Source organism: Crocodylus siamensis, chromosome 7, assembly GCF_052110815.1.
Source record: "Crocodylus siamensis isolate JL-2025a chromosome 7, ASM5211081v1, whole genome shotgun sequence".
Lineage (NCBI taxonomy): Eukaryota > Metazoa > Chordata > Crocodylia > Crocodylidae > Crocodylus > Crocodylus siamensis.
Window position 1 is genome coordinate 8,086,171 of NC_143401.1, and position 21,894 is coordinate 8,108,064.

General features: G+C 56.7%; 1 protein-coding gene across 5 annotated transcripts; it reads right to left on the bottom strand.

Annotated features, from left to right (window-relative positions):
• Positions 1 to 1,551: 1,551 nt before the first annotated feature.
• On the bottom strand, positions 1,552 to 21,651 carry SMIM12 (small integral membrane protein 12). Of its 5 annotated transcripts, XM_090056858.1 has the most exons (5): positions 21,367 to 21,650; positions 19,609 to 19,951; positions 2,886 to 3,038; positions 2,601 to 2,760; positions 1,552 to 1,664 (listed from the first exon to the last, which is right to left on the bottom strand). In XM_090056858.1, exons 1-2 carry the CDS (start codon positions 21,564 to 21,566, stop codon positions 19,618 to 19,620), a joined length of 534 nt encoding a protein of 177 aa, XP_089912984.1. In that variant the 5' UTR covers positions 21,567 to 21,650; the 3' UTR covers positions 1,552 to 1,664; positions 2,601 to 2,760; positions 2,886 to 3,038; positions 19,609 to 19,617. The 5 variants fall into 5 exon arrangements, with proteins under 5 accessions (XP_089912984.1, XP_089912986.1, XP_089912988.1 ...); XM_090056860.1 differs by lacking the exon at positions 1,552 to 1,664 and having other exon boundaries at positions 2,628 to 2,760; positions 19,609 to 19,909; positions 21,367 to 21,651; XM_090056862.1 differs by lacking the exon at positions 1,552 to 1,664 and having other exon boundaries at positions 2,628 to 2,760; positions 19,609 to 19,909; positions 21,241 to 21,637.
• Positions 21,652 to 21,894: the final 243 nt, after the last annotated feature.

A 21,894-nucleotide genomic window follows, 5' to 3' on the forward strand; every position in this document is an offset into this window, starting at 1 on the left:
ATAGGCCACCCAAAAATAAACTCCTTTGGTGCTCTAGAGCCATGGTAGCGTGCTTGAGCAATCTCTCTGCAGCCCTTATTCATCGGGGCAGTCTCGTTATACAGCCCTGAGTCGCACAGCCTCCATCCTTGCACAGTAGTGACTGTCCCTGATGTTGTACTACTTGAAGCAGATGTGGGATCTTAGAAACGAAGCAAAATTTCTCTAGGAAAAGGGTGCTGGGATTGTCCAGCTGTTAACTTCCCTCTGCATGCAGGCTAGCCTTACATCTTCCTAATAAACTGCCTGCCTCTCACATAGGGAATATGGGCTTGGAGATGGTGATAAAGGACCATGCAGGCCATAGACCTAGTTGCTGCTACATAATAGGTGGAAATGAGCTCCTGATAAGCTGAAACTCCTATATTGTTTACTGTTCCTATAACCAGAAAGCTTAAAATACTCCAGCAAAGCACGTTCCCTTCCCTAACGCTGTTGCATTCTTAAAAATAACTCTTGGAGTAGACAAAAACGCGCCCCCTCCCAGCTGTGTGAATGGGCCCAGTATCGCTGCAATCAGCTGTGGAAGGAAAGAGATGGAGGGAGGAACATGTAGAGAGCTTTTGGGTTTAACCCTTCAGATTCGGATGCATTTCCCAGTTCTTCCTCCCCTCCCGCCCCCGGTCCTTCTGTCCCAGCAGTTGGATATTGGCCACCCTCTTGTACAGCAGCACAAGTGTGGGGGGCTCTGCAGGCCAGGAATACCCTGAGCAGCGTGGAAAGCAGGGGGCTGGCATGAGAAATCAGGGTGGCTCTTTATTGAATCGCTCTGCCAATGTGGGGTGAGCAGCTGTGAGCTGCAGTCCCCCTCCCCGCACAGCCATGCTGGCATTTCAGGGCTGGGGTAGTAGCAGAAAGCCCTTTTCTTGGGGCTCTGTTGTTACAGGTGGAAGAGAACGGGCTGGTTTTTCAAAGGGCCACCTATACTGAGCAGCTCTGCCTTGACCCTGCTGCTTCCTCCCTTTCATCCTCACAGCCCTGTGTCCCCTCGGCCATAGCAGAGTGCTGTGCAGAGCTGGTGTGAGCCCCTGGCTAGGCCTTGCCCTGGGAACCTATGCCCACCATAGTGCCCAGAGGGAGGCAGGCATCTCTTGTGTGAGGTGGAAAACTAGTGCTTTCTGATGCCGTCAGGACAGAGCACCTCTGTGCTTCGGTTCCCATAGACCCAAGTTGTTGGGGTTTTTTAAATATATCTATATCTATCTATATCTATCTATCCATATACACACACACACACACACACACATATACCTTCTGGTCACCGCTCATTACCTACTTAACCGACCAGGGAACACCCTCGCACCCATCACAATATACCCACCCGCAGAATTGCGCTGCCACACACCCATCTGCAAGGTTTCATCTTCCTCCAACCCTGTCTTTTAGTCTGATCCCCGAATACGGAGTTTAAAACTCAGTTCATTCACGGTTGCTTTTGCCGGAGGACTTGCTGCTGCGGTCGCTGCTGCTGTCCTCGTTGCTGTCTTCTGATCCGGTTGTCTTCCTGTAGCTCCGAGTGCTGGGGCACCAGACGTTGGCAGAGGGAGGCTACACCAGGCTTGGTGGCTTCGGTGTTTCTGCCTTCCCCACAAAAGGGCAGCTGGTCTCACGGTTCCTGCACGGAGCTGAGAGCAGCGGTCAGGTCCCAGCTCTGCGGCAGACTCCCTGGGACTGCTGGGGTAGGTGTCGAATCCCCCCGTGCCTCCGTTCCCCAAGCGTCCGCGCCTTCTCCCACCCTCCTCTCTGGTCCCTCGAGGCTGCCCCTTCTCTGGGGTAACGACCCCTCGCTGTGGTTGTACAGAGCCTGGCCTGGAGCATCCCTGCTGTCAGCTGCTGTAGCAGGGCAAAGCCCCTGGGCACCCGTGGAGAGTAGATGGGACTGGAGCCAGACTCTGCAGCCTCAGCAGGGCGCCAGACCTCACTAGGTGCTTTCTTAAACCACCTCAGCAGTGTCATGAGAGGAGTCGGGTCATGCTGACAGGAGAGGAAATGCTCGAGTGAAAGGTAACAATGCAGGCCCCTCCGCCCGCCGGGGCCCTTGGCAGCCCTGCTGCTTAGTCTGCGCTTTATTATTTGGGTTGCTCGGTGTTTTTGCTCCTGGAACTAATATTTTCATTGGCAGGGCCAGAGCATCACGCTCTTCCCCGGCCCGCCAGCCAGCAAGGTGGAAAACAAGACAGCAAAGAGCCCCTTGCCTGGAACCTGCAGACGTCCCTGTCCCGACCTGCGCGCTCCCTGGGCCGCGGCTGCAATAATAACGGCCTCAGCAGTGCTATTGTTTGTCTGTTATGACAAGGCTGCCCTGCGCTGCCCCAGGCATGGCCAGGGGCTTGCACAGCTGGAGGAAGCAGCCTTCATTGCACTCCAAGAACAACACACAGGAGTTAATTCGCGCAGCAGACTGTTTCCAGGGGTTGGGTCGGGAGCCAAGGAGGCAATGAGGGCTCTGGCCCTTTTCGGCTGGTGTCACATGCATGTGTGTTTTCCTAGAAGGAGGGTGGGTGGCTCTTGTGCAAATAAAAGTTTTCAGCTGATAAGGTGATGGGAAAGAAATCACTCACTATTCCCCTTCACACGGGCCAGGTTGCAGGGGGTGGGGGAGAATCTGCCAGTGAAGCGCGGCGTGGGTCTGAGTCAGCAGGCAGGCTTCCCAGAGGAGGTGGTGGCGGAGAAGCAGGACTGCTGCTGGGCATCCATGGAAGCAGGCAGGGGTGGGCAGCACTGTTTCAAGTCATATAGCAGATGCAGGTAGCGGTAAGGTGAGCAGCAATCCCCACAGGGATCTAAGAGACCAAGGGCAATAGGGAAACAGAGGAACTGGGGGGGAGAAGAACCCACTGACTCACCAAGTAAATCCAGGAGAGATGCACACAATAGGTCTGGCCTGCGCTGGTCTTTCAGAGCCAGGTCCCCTGCACGTGGAAACCTGACCCCAGGTCCCTGTTGCAGCACGCTGCATGCTAAAGCGTTCCTTTAGTAGAGAAGGCTGAATATGTAGCCTGTTGGAGAGAGCAGACAGGTGAGAAGTCCTTGGTTTGAGGCCCAGCTGGAGGGCTGGTTCTGCTCTTAGCCAGTGAGGAGATCCCAGGAGGCAGGGACCAGATCCAGGTCTCCCTCCCCTGACCCATGCCCTAATCATTATGCTACAGAGGCACTTCACGTGACAGCTCCTGCTGGCCTCAGGGCTCTTGTATTTAGAGCTGGTCCGGAGTCAAGCTTTAACCATCTTTGTTGCCTTGCCTATAGCCTGCCGCTTAGGGCACTGTGCTAGGAAGCAGGCCGGACAGGTGCAAAGCCCTTTGGGTGAAAAGCAGCTGGCTTCTTGAGCCTGTGCCGTGGTCCCTCAGAAACTAGACAAAAAGAGGAGCTCCTTTTGCAGGCTCAGTTTCAAGTGGTGAATCCCCGTTCCACCATCACCTGCCCACAGGCCTGAGTTGGTGACCACGTCTGAAGGAGTGGTGGGCTTCCAGACATGTGCCCCCTTCCATCTTTCCTATTTGCTGGTGTCAACACCATTCACCTGCTGCCTGTTATGAATCCCAGCCCCAGGGGCCCATGTTTAACCTCTGAAGTCCAGGGAAGCAGTCCAGTAAGCCCCTCGCTTGGGCTTTGGGAGCTGGTCAGTGCCCTTTGAGGCATGGGAGGGCATGCCTATACCCCCTGTTTGGGGATGAGACCTCCAGCCCTGCCTTTGGCCTGGCCTGGCAATGATCTCAAAGGACTCCCCCCTACCTCTACCACTATGACAAGAGCCTGGCCTTGCAGAGAACATCCAAGCCAAGTGTCCACGGGCCAGTTGCTGCCCTCCCCTGAGCAGAAGCTGCTGATGGCTGGTCTGACATTGGCAGTCAGAAAAGTGCACAGCAGCCTTGCTTGAGGGGCAACTCCTAATCAACCTCTAAGGCTCCAAACTGGACTCAGGTGGTGTGTAGGCCCCTAAGGCCCTCCAGGTAATATCAGTTAGGACCTCATATATGTGTATGGAAGTCAGAGCAGGGCCCGCAATGGTCTGGTGCACTGCACTGCTGGGGCACAAGTGCCTTATGGCCACTCTACGTGGAAGGATTGCAGGGAAGGTTGCAGCCGGAAACCGGGCTATGCCACGCTGCTGGCCACCAAGGAAGGCATATTTGACTATAAGACACCTCCATTTCCAGCCTGTTCTCTGCTGGTGGCTCTCCACTGGCCCCTATTCCTTCACACCTGACTTTTACTGGTTTCTGTTGCCACGTGACACAAGATCACATAGAAATACCTGTGAGGTGACAGCCACAGCACAGTCTTCTGAGATCAGATTCCCGACGGGAGCCCAGCCAAGATGAAGTGGGGGTGGTCTACCTTTTTCCAAGGACTTGGAGAAAAGTCAAGGCCAACCTCCCCCCACTACTGCACCTCAGCTTCCCCATCACATAGCTGGCGATGCTAGCTAACAAAGCAACTGGAGATCCTCCAGCCCCAGCCAGTGAACCTGTTTGTGCTGCCAAACACCGTTACACTGATGTTGAGAAAAAGCCACATCCGACCGTTCACTACTTAGAGCTCAGACCCTCATGGCTGCTATAATTATAATTAAACACAGTAACTGCCACATTAACAGTAATCCCACGACCCTTCTCGAGGGGGTGTGGATCAAACAATGAATCATGTTCAAAAGGCACATCCTATGCAGAAAAAAGATGCTGGCCTCAAATCCACAGAGCATCCCCCCCCAGCGCTTACTGTGCAAGCAAAGTTTGGACTCATGAACAATCACAGGCTTTCTCCCCATTACAGCTGGTGAGTTTTGTTTCCCTTCTGAGCCCTTCTGCAAGCTAAATTGTCCCTGTTCCTGAGTTTTCAGCAGTGATAAGGCAAGCCTTTGTGCGATAGCCTGGGGTGGGCCACTGGAATGAGTTCCTCCCCTAGACTGTCCATTCTTTTCTGCGATCAGGAAATGGGCTTCTTGATAACACCACCCAGAAAATACCAAACAAAGCATGTGGTGCAGGATAAGCACCGTCAGAAACTCCCTCTGGGATGCCACGGGCCCAGGTCAGCCGCTCCAGCTCAGCCGCCACCTCCAGACAACCAGCCCATGCCCTCAGCGGGGAGGCAGCAGTGGTGGAAGAGCCATGGAAGAGTGGCTGGGATGGAGCAGAAATTGGGCAGGAGTCTATGTCCATCTCTGCTTCAAACCTCCTCTGTGACCGTAAGCCAAGCATGACCCCACTTGGTTTCTCCATCTGTAACTACCGGGCATTTAGCCGTCTCCGCAGCTTTTCCCAAGCTGAGGGAGGGCACTTTGTGGCTCAAAGATTGTTGGACGTCCCTGTCAGTTGGTCCGATAAAAGAGATTATCCAACAAACCCTGCTGCTCTCCTGTTCCCTGGGCCATCACAGGGACAACGCCACCACGGCCCATCTGTAAAGCCAATCTAATAACACCTCTCTCTTTCACAGGGCTTACAGAGTATGCTGGATGACTGTCTGTGCTGCGCTGAACTCACTGCCAAGGCTCCTTGGGATGAAGAAGCAATGGTCACAAACTGACAGAGAGCAGATTTAGGCTAGATATCAGGAAAAAACTTCTTCACGGCAAGGATGCCCAAAATTTAGAATGGGCTTCCAAGGGAGGTGGTGCTCTGCCCTGCCCTGCGGGTCTTTAAGAGAAAGCTGGACAGGCTCTTTCCTGCCTAGGCAGGGGGTCAGACTCGGTGATGTGTTGAGGTCCCTTCCAACCTCAGCATCTATGAAGATGGCTTTATGCCATCCCAGTCACAGGCCAGAGTAGCTTCAGTAGCTTCAGTAGACCAAGTGGCTTGTCTAAAGCCAACCCTTGGATGGGAGTCCTTGGAGAGCAGCTTTACAGCTGTCTTCTACAGCTCCTGCTACAGGCAACTGCTGCCCTGGCTGGAAGCCAGGTAAGAAGCTCCCTTCTGCACCATTGTTGTGCTTTCACCTGCCGAAAGGGTCAGGGGAGGGATGAGGGTCTCCCCCTTCGAGGGGGTTGTACTGTACTCTTTGGCTAACCCTCATGGCAAGCGCCTTGGTCAGGGGTTGTCATTATTGTACCTAGCACACTGGGACTGAGTTGGAGGTGCCTCCCAGAGCTGCCCTAGTACGGCCCACTATTGCAATGCACCTGTGAATTCAATGACTGGAGGCAAACCCCATGCATAGATGCCCGGCAGGTCCGCATGTCATTCAGGCATTCCCTGCAAATTCCCAGCTCTCCCACTGCCTTCAGACACATCAGGCTCCTTACCCTAAGACCCCTACATGGAGGTAATGGTACAACTTTTCTCCCACGCTTTTTCTACCTTATTCGGGTTGCAAGCTCTGCGGGGCAAGGACGTGCTTTCTCTTACCACAGCACCTGGCACCACAGTCTAGCTGAGGTTGGCTTCTTTCAGGGACCGCCACCCATGTCCCTACGGGAGGGTCCTGGAGCAGGATGGCTGTGATCACTTCCCCAGTATGGGGTGGACTTGCTGGGGAAGCTGAAGGGAGAATTGCTGCAGGGTGTGAAAGGAAGGCTCCCTAAGCCCTCGCTAGCCCTTCAAGTCTTGACTCCTTCTGCGAGCCCCCCAGTAGAGTCCTACAGGACCCTGCTTCATCCCTAGCAACGTATTTTCCCTATAGGCTTCTCCGCCTGCCCACAGCTCATTTCTAACGGTGATCTCGGGTGCAATAGCATTCCCCATGCCACAGCTGCCCTCCCCGCCCGTCTTTGCTATCCGGACCCGCTCTGAGGCTGCTATTTCCTATGCTCCCCCTATTGCTCCCTGCAGCACAGCAATGAGACTTTATTTTTTGCCAGCTAAATAAACAGATAAGCAAGGATATTTCAGTGCCGGCGGGTCCTGGACTGTACAGTGGCTCCCAGGCTCTGGGACAAATGGCCACAAGGGGATTAGAAAGAGCTGAGAGGACTGGAGGGAGGAAAAAGAAATGCACAGATTTTTTTTAAACCAGTGCAGTGGGAGCTTGAGGAACTCTAGGACAGGATGGCCTGATGGGAACGGAAACACTTGTCTGCTCGGTGCAGGAGACAACGGCTTGCAGAGGCTGCTGGGAACGGATGGGCTTCTACCCAGAGGGGTCAGCAGTCAGTGGGGCTGGGGTTCACAAAGTAACCCACGGCTCTGCAGCTGCATGCACACACACTTGCGTATGTGAATATGAGAGTGGGCAAGCAAGGAGAATGAGAGAACGTGTGTGTGAGAGACAGAGAGTGTGCGCAAGCATGTTTGCAGTTGCAGATGTGGGACTATGAGAGACAATATGTGTGCGCATGCGTGTGTGTGTGTGTCAGAGAGAAACAGAGCATGTGCATATGTTTGCAGGTGCAGGTGTCCATAAGAGAGCCAATGTGTGCATACCTGTGTACGTGTGTGTCTGTATATGAGACAGAGGCAGAGAAAGAAAATGCGTGTGTTTGCAGTTGCAGGTGTGTGAATATGAGAGACAATGTGCACATGTGTGTCTGTGTGCATATGTGTCAGAGAGAGAGACTGCGTGTTTGTGGGTGCGGGTGCATGCATATGAGAGACAATGTGTGTGTGCGTGCATGTGTGTGTAAATGCCTCAAGAGTATCCATTTCCCTGGGGTAGGGGGTGTAGGTGTGTGTGTCTGTCTATAGATCTTAAGTATATGTGTAAGTGCCTCAGTGCCTATTTCCGTGTGCATGCATGCATGCGCATTTCTGTTTTGATGGGAGTGAGCACCTCATTAGAAGCATTGATTTCTTTCCTTCTGTGTGTCTTTGGGCGCCTGCAGGTGGCGGGGGGGGAAGGGGGCACCCAAGGGACACAGCCCCTCTCGCTGTCTCCAAGGCATATCCCTCACCTGTGCGAGTGAGCTGACACCAGTCCCGCTGCACCAGGATTGGGGCGGCAGCATGAACAAAGTGCCTTTGCAGAAGCAGGCAGGAGTCGGAGCTGTCAAGTTAAGGGCTGGCTCCGCTGCACACCTCCCCGCCCCTCCCTTCCCCAGGCCTGGCAAGCTGGAGCCACAGGCTGACGGCAGCACTTCCTCTGTGGCTCTGGGGATGCTCTGGCCTGCCCTTTCTCAGAGGAAGAGCCCTCGAGCCTTGGCCTGGCTGGGCTCTGCTGCACACTGGGCCTCCAGCACAAGGGTGGGGGATTGGGGTGGGATTCCCTAAGGGATGCTCCAAAGGCCTGGCTCAGTGAGCTCCTGCCTAGGCAGTGCCCATGCTCTGAGACATAAGAGCCTCGTGGCTCAGTGTGTGGCTGCTGCATGCCAGCCCAAGTGCCCTCCAGTGAATCCCCAACCTAAGGTGAGTCCCTGGCATGGCTGGCTCTGTCCAGCCTGTAGGACCTGGCGCCCCATCGCTGTCCCCAGCCCTGCACCCAGCCGGACCTCAGCAGCAGCTCTGGTCCCAATGGGATGGGCCAAGGGGAGGTCTGGGTTTGCTCCCTGTCCTGCCCCTAAACCTTGGGAGGCAGGGGGCTGTGCTGCAGAGCCAAGGGCCTTTGAAATACCTAGAGCCCAGGCCTGGCTGGCATATAAGTGAGTTGTGCATCTGCCTGTGGGAACCCCTCAGACCTCTCAGGGCCCAATCCTGCCCAGGTAGGTACTGCTCAGGCTTACAGATGTCAACCATGGGAGTGCAAGACCCCTTGTTGTCCCCAATCTTGCTGCTCCCATGCCATCAACCTGCTTGTCCCACTGCAGCCCACAGGCTGTGGGTGCAAGAGCCTTCTCCTCCACAGCCATTGACTGCTCAGAAAGTGCCCTACCACCCCCCCCTTCCCATCCCCTAGAGCTTGTTTTATTGGGACCCGGGGCACTCCCAAACTGCAATCATGGGGGGGGGCAGGGAGAGAAGCTCCTCTAAGCATCAGGCCCACAATCCTGTGACCCTGCTATATATACCACTGGTGCCAGAGCAGCATCTGTCCCCGTGGATTCAGCTGGTCTCCTCACTGAGCCCAAAGGCAGGTGAGACCTGAAGGCACATGGAGCCAAGCCAGGAGCCTGGCAGAGCTTTGCCCGGTTGCCGGGCCATGGGAAGGAAGAGAAGGGCCAGGGAGGGGAGGGAGGCCGGCAGGTAAGCCATGTCCCCGGCCCCTCCAACAGGCAGGGCCCTGTGGCTGGCAGGACACCAGCATGGTTATTTTTAGTCATTCCCGTTATAAGGAGCTTCCAAATCAGGTTACTCGCAGGAAAAACCCGGCTGGAATCTACAAGGAGCAGCCAAAGGAGGAGGGGACGGTGGGGGGAGCAGGAGGCCTGGCCTGCCCCGCCACACTCGGCTTTGTTCAAGAACAATTGCCCTGGGCTGGAGCAGCACACGGCTCCCCAGAGCTACTGGACCCCCTGTACCAGCTCTGGGCTGGGCCAGATGTACCAAGCTGCCACCCTTGCAAAGGAGGGGATGCGGGTTGGGGACACAGCCTGGAAGGTGGCCAGAAAGGATAGCAGACACCCACAGGGTGCTCCATCAGCCTGGGAGCATGGGCTGCAAACACAGCACTGCAGGGTGCTCTTGCAAACAGGGCCCTGCGTAGGCCAGCTGCCCTGCCCCGAAGGAGGCACCAGTCCGCCAAGTCTTCCTGTCTGGCGGGCTCCCCAGGGCTATGCCGTCAGCGAGTGGCTTGTTTCCTTTTCCTCTATTGCCGTGACCCCTGCCGGGCTCGCCGCCCCAGGGCAGGTGGCATGACCCAGCAGGGGCAGGTAGCAGGCAGGGGGTAGGCCAGCCCCAACACTCACCATGGCCCCTGCAGTACCACGAGGCCCACTCAGACCTCATGCTGGAGCCCAGACCAGCCCTTCCCTAGAAATCCCAGCCTTGCCCACCTCCCACAAGCTGGTGGAGAGGGGAGGCTTTTACACCCTATTCCAACTAGGTGGTAAACTGAGGCACAGGAGGCTAGGACCCACACCCTGCTTGGACTCCATTCTGCTCTCTGAGCCAGGACTGAAAACCAGGACCCTGATCTCTCCCCTCCTCCCTCCAGACCTGAGCACCCAGCCCCCTGATCCCACCAACCAACCAACCCAGACCCTGAGCACCCCCCACCCACCCAGCCCCATCTCACCATGACGAGTCAAGCACCATTAACGTCACTCTGAGTCCCTGCCGCGTCCGCACACACAGGTCCTTGGAGGCCTCGGCTTGCCCTGTCTCTCTTGCTCCCCCTCCCCAGGTCCCAGTGGCCCCTCCAAGACGCCAGCACCTGCCCACGTGGAGACGGGACCTGGGCAAGCTGTGCCCACCCCACAGGCCTCCTATTGTGCTTGGAGCAATAACAAGCCCGCGTCACCGGAGCGGGATCCCAGGCACGATCGGCTCCCCTGCCAACAATTCAGAAGAGAGGAAAGCAAGCCCCAAACAATCCCTCCCCCCCAGCCCGCTCCCCACCGGCGGGGGGGTTATATATAGCGCTCTGCGCTAGCCCAGACAATGCCAGGGCCCTTCTCGGCCCATTGGGCTGGCCCGGCCCTCCTGACGAATGTGTGAGAACGCCGAGGCCGGAAGAAGTGGCTCAATAGCCTCTGCAACTTCCCGCATCCTGATATTGTCAGTCACCTCCAGACACTTCCTCAGAGCGAGGAATGCTTGGGGGGGCAGGGGATGGAGGCTCACAGCACCCCAAGGTATCACATCTGCCCCCAAAATCACCCCCTAGCCCCCCCAACAGCTCCATTATACTGAAGGCTGCAGATAGCAGGAAGGTAGCACAAGGCATTGCTGTGTAGGGCTCAGACAGGGGTGTCAGGACTGCTGACCTTGGGAGGGGAGCAGGGCTGGTTTGGACGAGGTAGTAAAAGGGAGTAGGAGTGGGTCAGCGAGAGCGGGGGGGCGGGCATTAGGGCTCGTGGGAGCTCAGAGAGAAGTGATGCCCAAAATCAGATCAGAAGGAAGGAACCCAGTTCTGCTGGGGTCAGCCCCCAGCTCCAGGAAGGAGCATGCGAATAGAGCCAGGGGCCAGGACCCAGGACTCCTGGGTCCCAAACAAGTAACTCATCCCAGGCTAGGCACCTGTCTCCAGGTGCAGCTCTCTGCAAGGGAGAGAACTACCTGCCTCATGGATGCCACACGGCATCCATGCACGATCCCAGCCGGGTTGGCAGCAGGCTCCTCCCCGACCCCAAGACTTAAGAGAATGATCCCCGGGGTTGAAACGGATCCACACAGGGATGATACGGAGGAAACCGTGGGAGAGCACAAGCGAAGGACACGGGCACCTGCCAGATACCTGCCACGAAGTGTTTGAAGATGCATCTTAAAACTCTCCTTGAATAAAAGCCCCAAGGTCTAGCTCCAGCCTCACCTACGCCCTGCCCAGCCTTGCTCCATCAGTTAGCAGAGGGTTGGGCTCCAGGGGTGTAGGAGGGCCCTACCCAGGCCAGACCCCACCCCAGAGTACCAAACATCTTAAATATGGCATCGCTCCTCTCGATGGCTGGGACAGAGGGGCAGCAAGATGCAGGCATGCCTGGGCCATGGGGACTGTAACAGGCAAAAGGGTCTTGCAGAGAAAGGGAAGGAGGAGGCTGGGAAAAGATTCCCACAAGCTCATGGCAAAGGGCAGATCAGAGCCTGGGAACCAGATACGCCTCCCCGCAGCTCAAAGGGAAGAGAGGCCGAGGAGCGAGCAGTTCCCCTGGGGATGTGTAGGACATCCTGCTTTGCTGCAGTTCCTTTGGCTTAGGTGCTGCCTGGGCCGTGGGCACTGGGGGTGCCTTGCACGGGGCCTGCAGCTCAGCAAAGGAGCCCGCCAAGCCACCAGCAGCTTGGGGGCATGAGTGGGTTTAGTGCCCAGGAAAGAGGCTGCACCCCAGCCATGCCTTGGGGTCTGTAGGGGAGTGGATGGAGCGGGGTATTGAGGCCCTGGCCCAACTCGCTGCCTACCGCAGAGCAGCAGCAGGGCTGATCTAGTGCAGGTCCCTGGAACAGCCCCTCTGGTGAATCTTGTTCTTCCCCTGCACAATGGGCTGAGGCAGCACTAGAGACAAGGCCTTGGCCTGCTCCATCCCCAGCAGGTAGGCTGTCTGTGCTGGCGGACCCACCGGGGGCTACTTCCCAAGCACTTCCCAAGCCTGCTCAGCTGTGCAGTGCCCCAGCCAGAGAGACCAGAGCCCTGGGTGCAGAGGCAGGGGCAGGGACAACTGCAGGCCTGGCTGGAAAGAAAGGCTACGTGCTGCTGCTTCTGCCTGTTAGCAGCTCTTTTGCTGTGCAAAGCAATGCAGGCTGTTGTTCACACCAAGCCTGCATCTACCCAGAGCCCCGGGCTGCTCAGCACCACACTGCAGCCAGGCCCCTTGCCATCAGCTGCATCCTGCATGTGGGGAAGAGATCTCCAGTCCTATTGCTGGCCAGGGGCCTGGCTATGATCTCACAGGACTTCCCCCACCATATGTGTGCTATGACCAAAGCCTGGCCTTGCAGGGGTGCAGGCAACATCTGAGCCAGGTGTGCCCGGGCCAGCTGATGCCTTCATCTCAGCAACAGCTGCTGACAGTCAGGGAGAAAGGGGGCTGCGCCCAACCTAGCAGCAAAGAGCACATGGCTATAAGGAGCCCAGAGGCAGATGTCTGATGTCCCTGGTTGTCTCTGCAGAGGGATGAAGCGCCACTCCATCAGAGGAGGGGGCCTCGTATGCCCTGCTGGGACCAGGCTGCGTCACCCAGCACTATCAGCACCAGCTCCACTATTCACTCCCCTCCACCCTGCCTCCAAAAACAGCTGCCTGATCCAAGCACCCCCGTCCAGCCACCTGCATCTGAGGCGTGTGGGTTGAACGCTCGGCAGAAACAGCAAACTAGGGGCAATGAACAAAGTCCAGGAAGAGTGGGCATTTCTCAAGGGACTAATCCTACAGGCACAGAAAAGGACCATCCCGGTACTTAGAAAAGGGGGCAAACAAGCAAAGAAACCCTCTTGCTGAAGCAGGGGAATCCAAGAGAGCCTGGAGGCAAAAAAAGATGCCTACAGGCTGTGGAAGCAGGGGGCTGCCACCAAGGAGAGTGTACCTGCTTGGCTCGAGCTTGCAGGGAAGCACTGAGGAAAGCCAATGTGGAAATGGAGCTTAGGCTGGCAGCAAAAGTTAAGGATAACAAAAAGTCATTAAGGAAGCAAAAAGAAGGCGCAGGGTAACTTAGGGCCCCTTCAGGATGAACTAGGGCAACTGGTAACAGATAGGATGGCCAAAGCAGAGCTTCTAAATGATTTCTTTGCATCCGTGTTCCTGGACACGAATACAAATATGCATCCCATTGGGACCTTAGGTGAGCCCAGTATAGATACCAACCCTCCCACTGTTTGTGCTGACCTAGTAAAGGGGCACCTGGAGGGGTTGAATGTATTTAAGTCAACAGGTCCTGATGATCTTCATCCTAGGGTACTTTGGGAATTGGCTGAGGTCATAGCGGAGCCGCTGGCACAACTGTTTGAGCACTCATGTTGCTCAGGACAGGTCCTGGAAGACTGGAAATGGGCCAGCGTGGTCCCTATTTTCAAGAAGGGGAGGAAGGAGGAACCGGGTAACTACAGGCTGGTTAGTCTCACCTCTATCCATGGCAAGACCTTTGAGAAAATTGTTAAGGATCACACTTGTGGGGGACCAACGGGTAAAATGATGCTAAGGGGCAATCAGCATGGGTTCATAGCAGGCAGATCCTGCCTGACTAACCTGGTTGCATTTTATGACCAGGTCACAAAATGCTTGGATGAAGGAATAGAGGTAGATGCTATTTACTTAGATTTTAATAAGGCCTTTGACACAGCGTCACACCCAATTCTTATAAACAAACAGTTGCATTGTAGATTATTACACAGTCCAGTGGGTAGAAATTGGGTCATGGGACGCACCCAGAGAGTGGTGGTGGACAGGTTGGTTTCTGCCTGGAGAACTGTAGGCAGCAGAGTCCCGCAAGGCCTGTCCTGGGACCTGTACTATTCACTATCTTCATTAGTGACTTGGACGAGGGAGTAGAAAGCACCCTGTCCAAGTTTTCTAACACCAAACTATGTGGGGAGGGACACAAACTAGACGGCAGGGATCGAATTCAGGCTGATTTGGACAGGTTGGGAAAATGGGCCAAACACAACAGGATGCAGTTTAACAAGGATAAGTGTCATGTGTTGCACCTGGGGAGGAAGAAACATCAACAATCCTACAGCCGGGGAGGCACTGCTCTAAGTAGCAACTGCGGACAGGGATCTTGGAGATGTCCAAAATGAACATGAGTCACCAGTGTAACGTGGTAGTAAGTAAAGCTACCCACACCCTTTCTTGCATAAGTAGGTGCATCACGAACAGGTGCAGGGAGGTGATGCTTCCCCTCTATGCGGCGTTGGTGAAGCCGCAGCTGGAGAGCTGCGTCCAGTTTTGGGCACCGCACTTCAGAAGGGATGTGGATGGCTTGGAGAGGGTTCAGAGGAGGGCCACTCATCTGGTTAAAGGCCTACAGAAAAAACCTTATGTGGACCGATCGGGAGACCTGAACCTCTTCAGCCTCCGCAAGAGGAGGTGGAGAGGTGATTTCATGCCCGCCTACAAACTCATCCATGGGAGGCAGCGAGAAATAGGGGATGCAGTGTCTACCAGGGCGCCCATCGAGGTAACTAGAAATAATGGCCACAAACTGGAAGAAAGCAAATTCAGACTGGACATCAGGAAAAAATTCTTTACAATGAGGGTTGCCAAAATATGGACTATGCTTCTAAGGGAGGTGGTGTTTTTCCCTTCCCCGGAGGTGTTTAAAAGGAGATTGGACACCTGGCTGAGGTCATCCGACCCCAGCACTCATTCCTGCCCAGGGCAGGGGGTCAGATTCAATGATCTAATAGGTCCCTTCCAACCCTACATCTACGAAACTATAGAAGTGCAAGCAGGTGCTTTAGCAAGGGGGCAGTTTCATGGCCAAGCACACGCCACGTATACAGAGTGAAGGGCACTGACTGGGTGTGGGGGCAGAAACAGGTTTGCCAACTGCCCCAATAAACAACCCCACAGGCTGCTACCGTCGGGGCCACAAGCCCCAGCTTACCCGCCTGCTGCTCTCGGCCATGGCACTGACCGAAGGGGAGTGAGGTGGGGCAAGTGACTGCCCCCAGCTGCACCTCAGGGCCTTGTCTTGGTGGCTTACTGAAACTGTAGTAAGCATTAGCATGCCACGTTAAAAGCCAGAACCCACTCTGTGCAGTCTTTCAGTAATTATTACTACAAATCTCCCAACCCACAAGCCTCACAGGGAGTTCTGCTAAGCCTGGACTCTGCCACCCAGGGTGGATGGAGGCCCGGGGAGCCAAGCCTGACAGAAGTGCTGGATCCTACGATCAGAGCCAGTTTGAGACTCTGGTGCAGTCCTAAGGCTGGGCCCAACAATCAGCAGCCCCAGACCTGGGATCACAAATTGCTCCTTTTATCTCTTTAGAGCAGTCAGATGATAGCAGAATGTGGGCTAGTTAATGCGACGCTCCTCCCACAAAACGTCCTAACTTTGCCATATGAGCACACGTAGTACATTTTACTGCTTGAACACACAGACTCATGTCATAAGTGCACTTAACATGTGCAAAGTGTAACATCCGACAAAGCCTTCAGCTTTCCTCTCTGTAAGGCTGATGTAATTAGCCTGCCCTGCCTTTGTGGAAGTCCTGGAAAGACGCGCTGCAAAGGGGAGCCGAGCTCAGGGACTCCAGCAGACCCCTGCTGCTACAGCTGACCTACAGCACCTGTGGTGAGAGGAAGCCACTCGCGCATCTCAGTGGGGAACACGCTGCATCCCAGCCCCGGGCCTCGCAACCAGCCCAGCTGCTTACCCCACAGCTGCTGGCACTTCAGTTTGCCAGGGCAAGGTCCCAGGATCCTGTCCTCGGGTGCACTGAGACCTGGGACAAGGCAGGGGTCAGCACCAAGCCAGCACAGGCCCGCTGTGCCACTTGAGCCAGTTTCTCGGGCAGGCAGGTAGTGGACTTCGCCACAGGACTCAGCAGCAGCTCTGCAAAGCAAGCTGAAAAGGTTTGCTGTAGGTTACAGAGAAGAGGCCTCTCAAGCCTTATCAGCCCCAGCCCCAGCAACATGTGCAGGACAGCAGCCAGGCTGATAAATAATGCAGGCGGCTGCCATCAGAGGAGCAAAAAGCCCCTCACAGCCATTGCCTCCTTATGCCCATGTCTCTGATGCTCATGAAGGGACAAAGCTAGCCATTGCAGTAACATTTCAACCAGCCCAGGGGTGGCTGCACTTCAACAGCAACAGGACTTGATCCCAACAGCAACAGGAGATCCTTTCTGCGACGGGCTTTCCCCGAGAGACAGGGAAACTCCTACCACCAGAAGCTGGAAGGGAACCAGGCTGCAGCTCACACTCCCCTTTCCACCCCTGGTATTTCGGGCTGCTGCTTCAGGGCTGCCATGCAGATCTGAGGCCTCAGCCGTGGCCTCTGCTGCTGGAAACGTCCTCTGAAGCCCTTCCAAAAGGGCCTAGCAGCCTGGCCCAGCTGCCCTAATGGAGCAGTGTGATGACAGCATAACCGATTGTCCACATAGCAGCCCTGCAGTGGAGGAGGGAGGCAGGTGGAAAGGCAAGATCCAGCAAATGTAGAGCAAAAAAATCCAGCTCATTCGACCCCCGTTTCCCTTTTTATTTCCCATTAGTCACTGCCCAGCGCTCGCTTCCCCTCCCCCGAGTGGGTTCGCTGAATAATCTCCCCCAGACAATCCCCAATTGTTCAGGGCATTGTTGGGATTCAATGGGAGGAAGGGTGTTTTTGAAAGGGGAGCTCAGGAGAGTCATCTCTGTCACAGCCGTCCTGGGGCCAAGTCACTTCTCTACTCTGTGCCTCAGTTTCCCCATGTAACATGCAGGTGATACCTGCCTGGCCCACGAACCGCTTGAACAGATTGCTGCATTAACGCACGTGGGGTGCAGCCGAGGCAGAATGGCTGCACAGTGCCCCAAGAGCACCGCGCCGTTTGGTCCTGAACCGCACATGCAATCTGATCAGAGACGCTCAATGTTTGGATACGGGACTATAAGACTTCCCAGTACTGATCTATTGTTGAAGCTTCAGAGAAAGTCTGAGAAGCAACACAATGGCCCCTCTGCACAAATACTCAGGGGGTGACTGCAAGACAATGGGGGAAGAGGCCAATAGCGAGGATCCTGTCTCCAACAAGATGCAAGTCTGAGTAGCCAATGCTGGGAAACAACAGGCTCTCAGAAGTTTAGAGAACCCCTCGGTCTTCAGGAAACAGAGCGAACAAAAGGAGCCTGGGGTGCTGAAAGACCTTTTTTTTCCTGCTTCAGGGTTTCGGGAGAAATGCTCTGAGGCTTACAGGAACCACCTCTGCTAGCCAGACGGCAGAGATCCCAGGGCAGAGGGTCTACAGCAGTGTTTAACCAACTGGGAGCTCCCTGCTTAAGGCAGTAAGATGCCCAAGGAGCTAAGCAGGCACGTAGTCTGTTTTAGGACAAGTGGTTCTCTGTAGTGCTTTGGTTGTCATGAATATAACTGCTACTGTAAGGAGGCGATTAGTCACTTGGTGTCATTGCCAGGGGACAAGGAAAGGGCACCCCCATCCCCTTCATCTCTTCAGGGGGCAGGACCACAGGGCCAGGGCATATGTCAATCCTGGAGCCCTGGTCTGAGAAGGAGCAGCCAGTGATGACACAACTGCCTCTGGCCCCAAGTTGGGAGTCCCCCAGAGAGACTAGGACACAGGACCTGAGCCTCAGCAGGCACCAGTTAGCCTCATGCCCTCCATTTCAGCACAAGGAGAAGGCCCAAAGGCTGTAGATCACGCCCCTTGCTGGGCTGGGCCCAGGGCAAACTGCTCCCATTAAAGACAAGCCTGGAGAGTTAGCTCCCCCACAGACCAGGGGATGGCAGGGGCCACGAGGCAACAGCAGAGAGAAGCCTGAGGAAACGCAGGGCCCAGCAAGGTGCCACGCAGCTCTGCCATGGCAGGCACCCCCATCATCTGAGGGCTTGAGCTGCTTACACAGGAGGTGCTGGTGGCGCAGCAGGGCACGAAGAGACGTGAGCCTTGCACCCACAAAAAGCTGCGGGTGCAAAGCCAGGAGCAGGATTTGCAGTCCCCGCTCTGTGCTACCAATGGCTGGCTGCACAACTATGGGTACATTACTGTTGCGCCCTGTGCCTCAGTTTCCCTTCCTCCATTAAAACCTGGGAGGGGGCAGGGGACGGGAGGGCTCATAAAGCACCCAGACTTGAGTGCTGAAGGCCAAAGCGCTATTACAGCCCCATGCGGGAGCAATGCACAAGCAAGTGCAGCAGATAAACACAGCCAGCGAGGGCTGCTAATAAAGCTGTCAAGCACAGGCTCCACGCTCTGGCTGGCTGCTCCCTCAGCCATTACCACAGAACATCTGTGGGAACCGGGGTGACCTCTCACCCCACGGCGCTCAAGGAAATGGGGCTGGCGCAAGGCAGAGCGCTGAACTGGCTGGTGACCTTGGGGCCTCATGTGCTGCGGGACAGCACGGCTGCCTCCAGCCAGGCGGGAGGATGGCCAGGCCAGCATTAAGGGAAGGCTCCAGGAGCAAGGAAACATTAGCAGCTGTACCACGGCCAGCTCGCAGCCCCTGGGGCATTCGGTGACTTGGTCTCAACAGCTATCAGAAGCCACAGTTCTGCCAGTCTGGACCCACGTGCAGCCGTTAGCAAGAGCAGGGTCATGTCCTACTACAGCTTATACCCCAAGCTGGTCAAGCAAAAGGAAGCTCATCCCAAACCCAGCCCATTCCCTTCCCTCTCTTGCAGCTCATGACCCATTTCTCCTCACCCCCAGCTCCCATCTGGTACTTTTCCTCTTGTAAAGCCAAGAGGCCGGTGATGCACCCTCTTTCCCATGGATGAGGGAAACTGAGGCACTGAGCGGCAAAATGCCTGGCTAAGGTCAACCAGCAGGTCCATGGTGGAGCGGGGAAGTGAACCCAGGTCTGAATCCCAGCCCAAAGTCACGTGCTGGAGATGAAGTCAAGGTCCAGAGAGACAGAGATAAGATAAGGCTGCAGCAGAGGAGCCTCCCCTCTGCCCACAACAGCCAGGCTCACGCGCAGATGTTTTAAGCCAAGTCCACAGCTGGTGCCAGCCCCCGGCACCCAAGGGAGGCCACACCAGATTCCACATCCTTTGCTGGGAGTGTCCTCAGAGGGCCAGATCCCCTCCTCCTCCTCCCAGGCAGATCGGATCATGGCAGCCCTTGACACTGAGAGCTTCCTCCCAGGACAGCTCGAGGCTCTCCCCTTTGGAGTGGCTGGTGCCAAGGCTTCTGCTCACAGCCAGCCTCCAGGAAGCACTTCAGGGAGTTCCTTCAAAACGCCACAGCAAGCACATGCTTCAGACCCCAGAGGGTTGTAGTGCCAGCTGCGTTCTTAGGTTGAGCTTCGAGCAGACTCTGTGCCCCAGCCCACGAGCACCATCCACCGGGAAACAGTCCTGCCTCAGCCACCTCACTGCTCCTCCAAATGGACCAGGCTCCAGGGAACAGCCTTCCCCAGCCATACGTCTACTGGAGAGCCACCCACACGTGCAGCCCTGTGCCCGATCCAAACGCACACACACCGACCCATTTTCCACATGCATACCCTTTAATTTCAGCGGGAGATGCAGGCCTCAGCACTTCTGCCAACTAGGCCAGCAGTCAAGGCAGATCCTCCTGGGCAGAGAAACTGAGCGGCGTCTCTTCTGCTGGAGGAGTGAGATCCTTGAGTTGTGAGGCTGAATCCATGCGGTGTGGCTATTACAGGCCCTCTACAAGGGCGATGGGGGTCCACCAGCCTTGGAGTAAAACGTCCCGTGTCCCAGCTGTTGAGCAGAGATTGTGCGCAGACCAGAAGGGAATGACCTCCCTCTCCAGACGCAGCTGCATTTCTGCATACAGGGAGCCTGGGGATGACAGGCAAAAGGCTCAAAGCCTCAATCCTGGACCTGGAAAGAAGGGAAGGCTGCAGTTCCTAGCTGTTGTGCAGAAAGGCAGCACTCTGTGCTTCTTCCTAAACCAGCCCTTTACTGCGGCCGCTGACCCCTCTCCTTCGGAAAAGGATGCCCCTCACCGCCACTTGATGGCAGCCCTGCCTCAGCATCCCCTGCAAGCGCCCTGGCAGGGCCAGAGGGTTGGTGCCTGGATTTCAAGCATTTGCACTCCCTGGATTTGGGTTCGACTGCTCCAAGCTACCCCAGGGGGGTCAGCTTGGCAGGGTAGGACCCCCCATCCCAATCATACAAAACAGCTTCCCTGCTGTTGGGAAGATGTTCCCCTCCCAGATAAGAAAGGGACGGGGAAAGGGCTGAGGCTGACCACTGTTCAAAGCAGCTGCTGGTTGTGGGGAGGGGGTGGGAAAAACAGTTCCTGGGAAAGCCCGATACCCAACTAGGCCACAATCTTCAGGGTATCCCCTCACAGCACCACGGCCTTCAGCCGAACAGCGAGGCCCAGACATGCTCAGGATGTTTGGGGCAAGACACAAGAAGAGCCCGAACCCCCAGGCCAGGCTTGCATGCAGCCATCCTCCCCTGAGCCACCCCAAAGCCCCGAGCCTGGTGACAACAAGCCCTGGAGGAGGGAGACAGCTGAGTCACATTCCTCCGCCAAGGACATTCACTGGGGGCAGCGTCACTTCCAGGCCACCCCCACCCACTGCGCCCTTGACCGGGAGGACGAATTTAAGCCCGGCCCTTGCAGCCAGGCTCTCCGTGCAGCAACCCCTGGACCCACGGCCGGACGAAGCAGACACAGAGACCCACCGGGCCCTCCTCCCCCTCAGCGCGGTGTCTCGCAGGCCGACCCCCCGCCCAGTCGTCGCCTCCTACATGCAACACAGGAGACTTGGGTGGGAAGGGACCTCGGAAGCTCACATCTAGCGCACCCCCCTGCGCAGAGCAGGACCAGCCCCATCTACATCATCCCAGCCAAGGGCCTTGTTTAGGTGGGTCTTAAAAGCCTCCACAAAGAGAGATCCCACCGCCTCTCTGGGTCGCCTAAAAACTCGTCCTAATATCCAACAACGAGCCCATTGCTCCTTCCGTCACCTGCCGCCACTGAGAGCAGCCCTGCACCCTCCTCTTTCAAGCCCTGCAGGGAGCTGAAGGCTGCTATCGACCCCCCACCCCAAATCTTATCCCCTTCAGATTAAATAAGCGCAGGAGCCGTGTGCCCAGCGTCGCTCCGCCCCAGCCCGGGCGGGGGGGAGGGGGCAGGGCTATCCCCAGGCTCTCACAGGAGTTCAGTCCGGCTCGGCCCCTCCTGGCAGCGGCGCGGGCGGGCCTAGGCGCCCCCCGGGCGGTTGCGGTCGAGCACGGCGCGCGGGGCGAACTCGAGCCGGTCCTTGAGGCTGCGGACGCACGTGGGGTCGTGGGCCGGCATCTCGCGCAGCGCCCGCTCCTCCCGCCGCTCCGCGATGCTGCGCTCGTCGTCGGCGGCCGGCGGCTGCGGCCCGCGCACCAGCTGCTCCACGTGGTAGCCCACGGCGCCCACCACGAGGGCCACGGGGAACGTCACGTAGGGCGCATAGGTGCGCAGCGTGGCCCACAGCAGCGGCCACATGGCGGCGGGCGGGGGGCACCCACGTGCGGCTCCGCACCCCCCGCGCTTCCGGGTGCGCCCCGCTGATTGGATTGGCCGCCGCCGCCGCCGAGGACACGCCGGGCAAGAGCGGCCGAAGCGGGCAGCGCCTCACGCCGCGCGCCCCCTGCCGGGCAGCGCGGGCGGCTCAGGCCTGGAGGGCCGTAGCGGCACGGCCTGGGGGCTCCAGGCGGGTGGGGCACGGGCAGGGATCCTGGTTCCCTAGGGTTCAAAAAGTCCCCGGTTTTCGGTTAAAATAAAGAGATTCTCTGAGGTTTAAATAAAACACCCAGAGAGAAAGAGAGAGTGT

Coding starts and splice junctions, on each gene's coding strand:
- SMIM12 (XM_090056858.1), bottom strand. CDS start 21,566: ATGTGGCCGCTGCTGTGGGCCACGCTGCGCACCTATGCGCCCTACGTG. Junction 19,952..21,366: donor ATGCCGGCCCACGACCCCAC/GTGCGTCCGCAG, acceptor CCTTCTTTCCAG/GTCCAGGATTGAGGCTTTGA.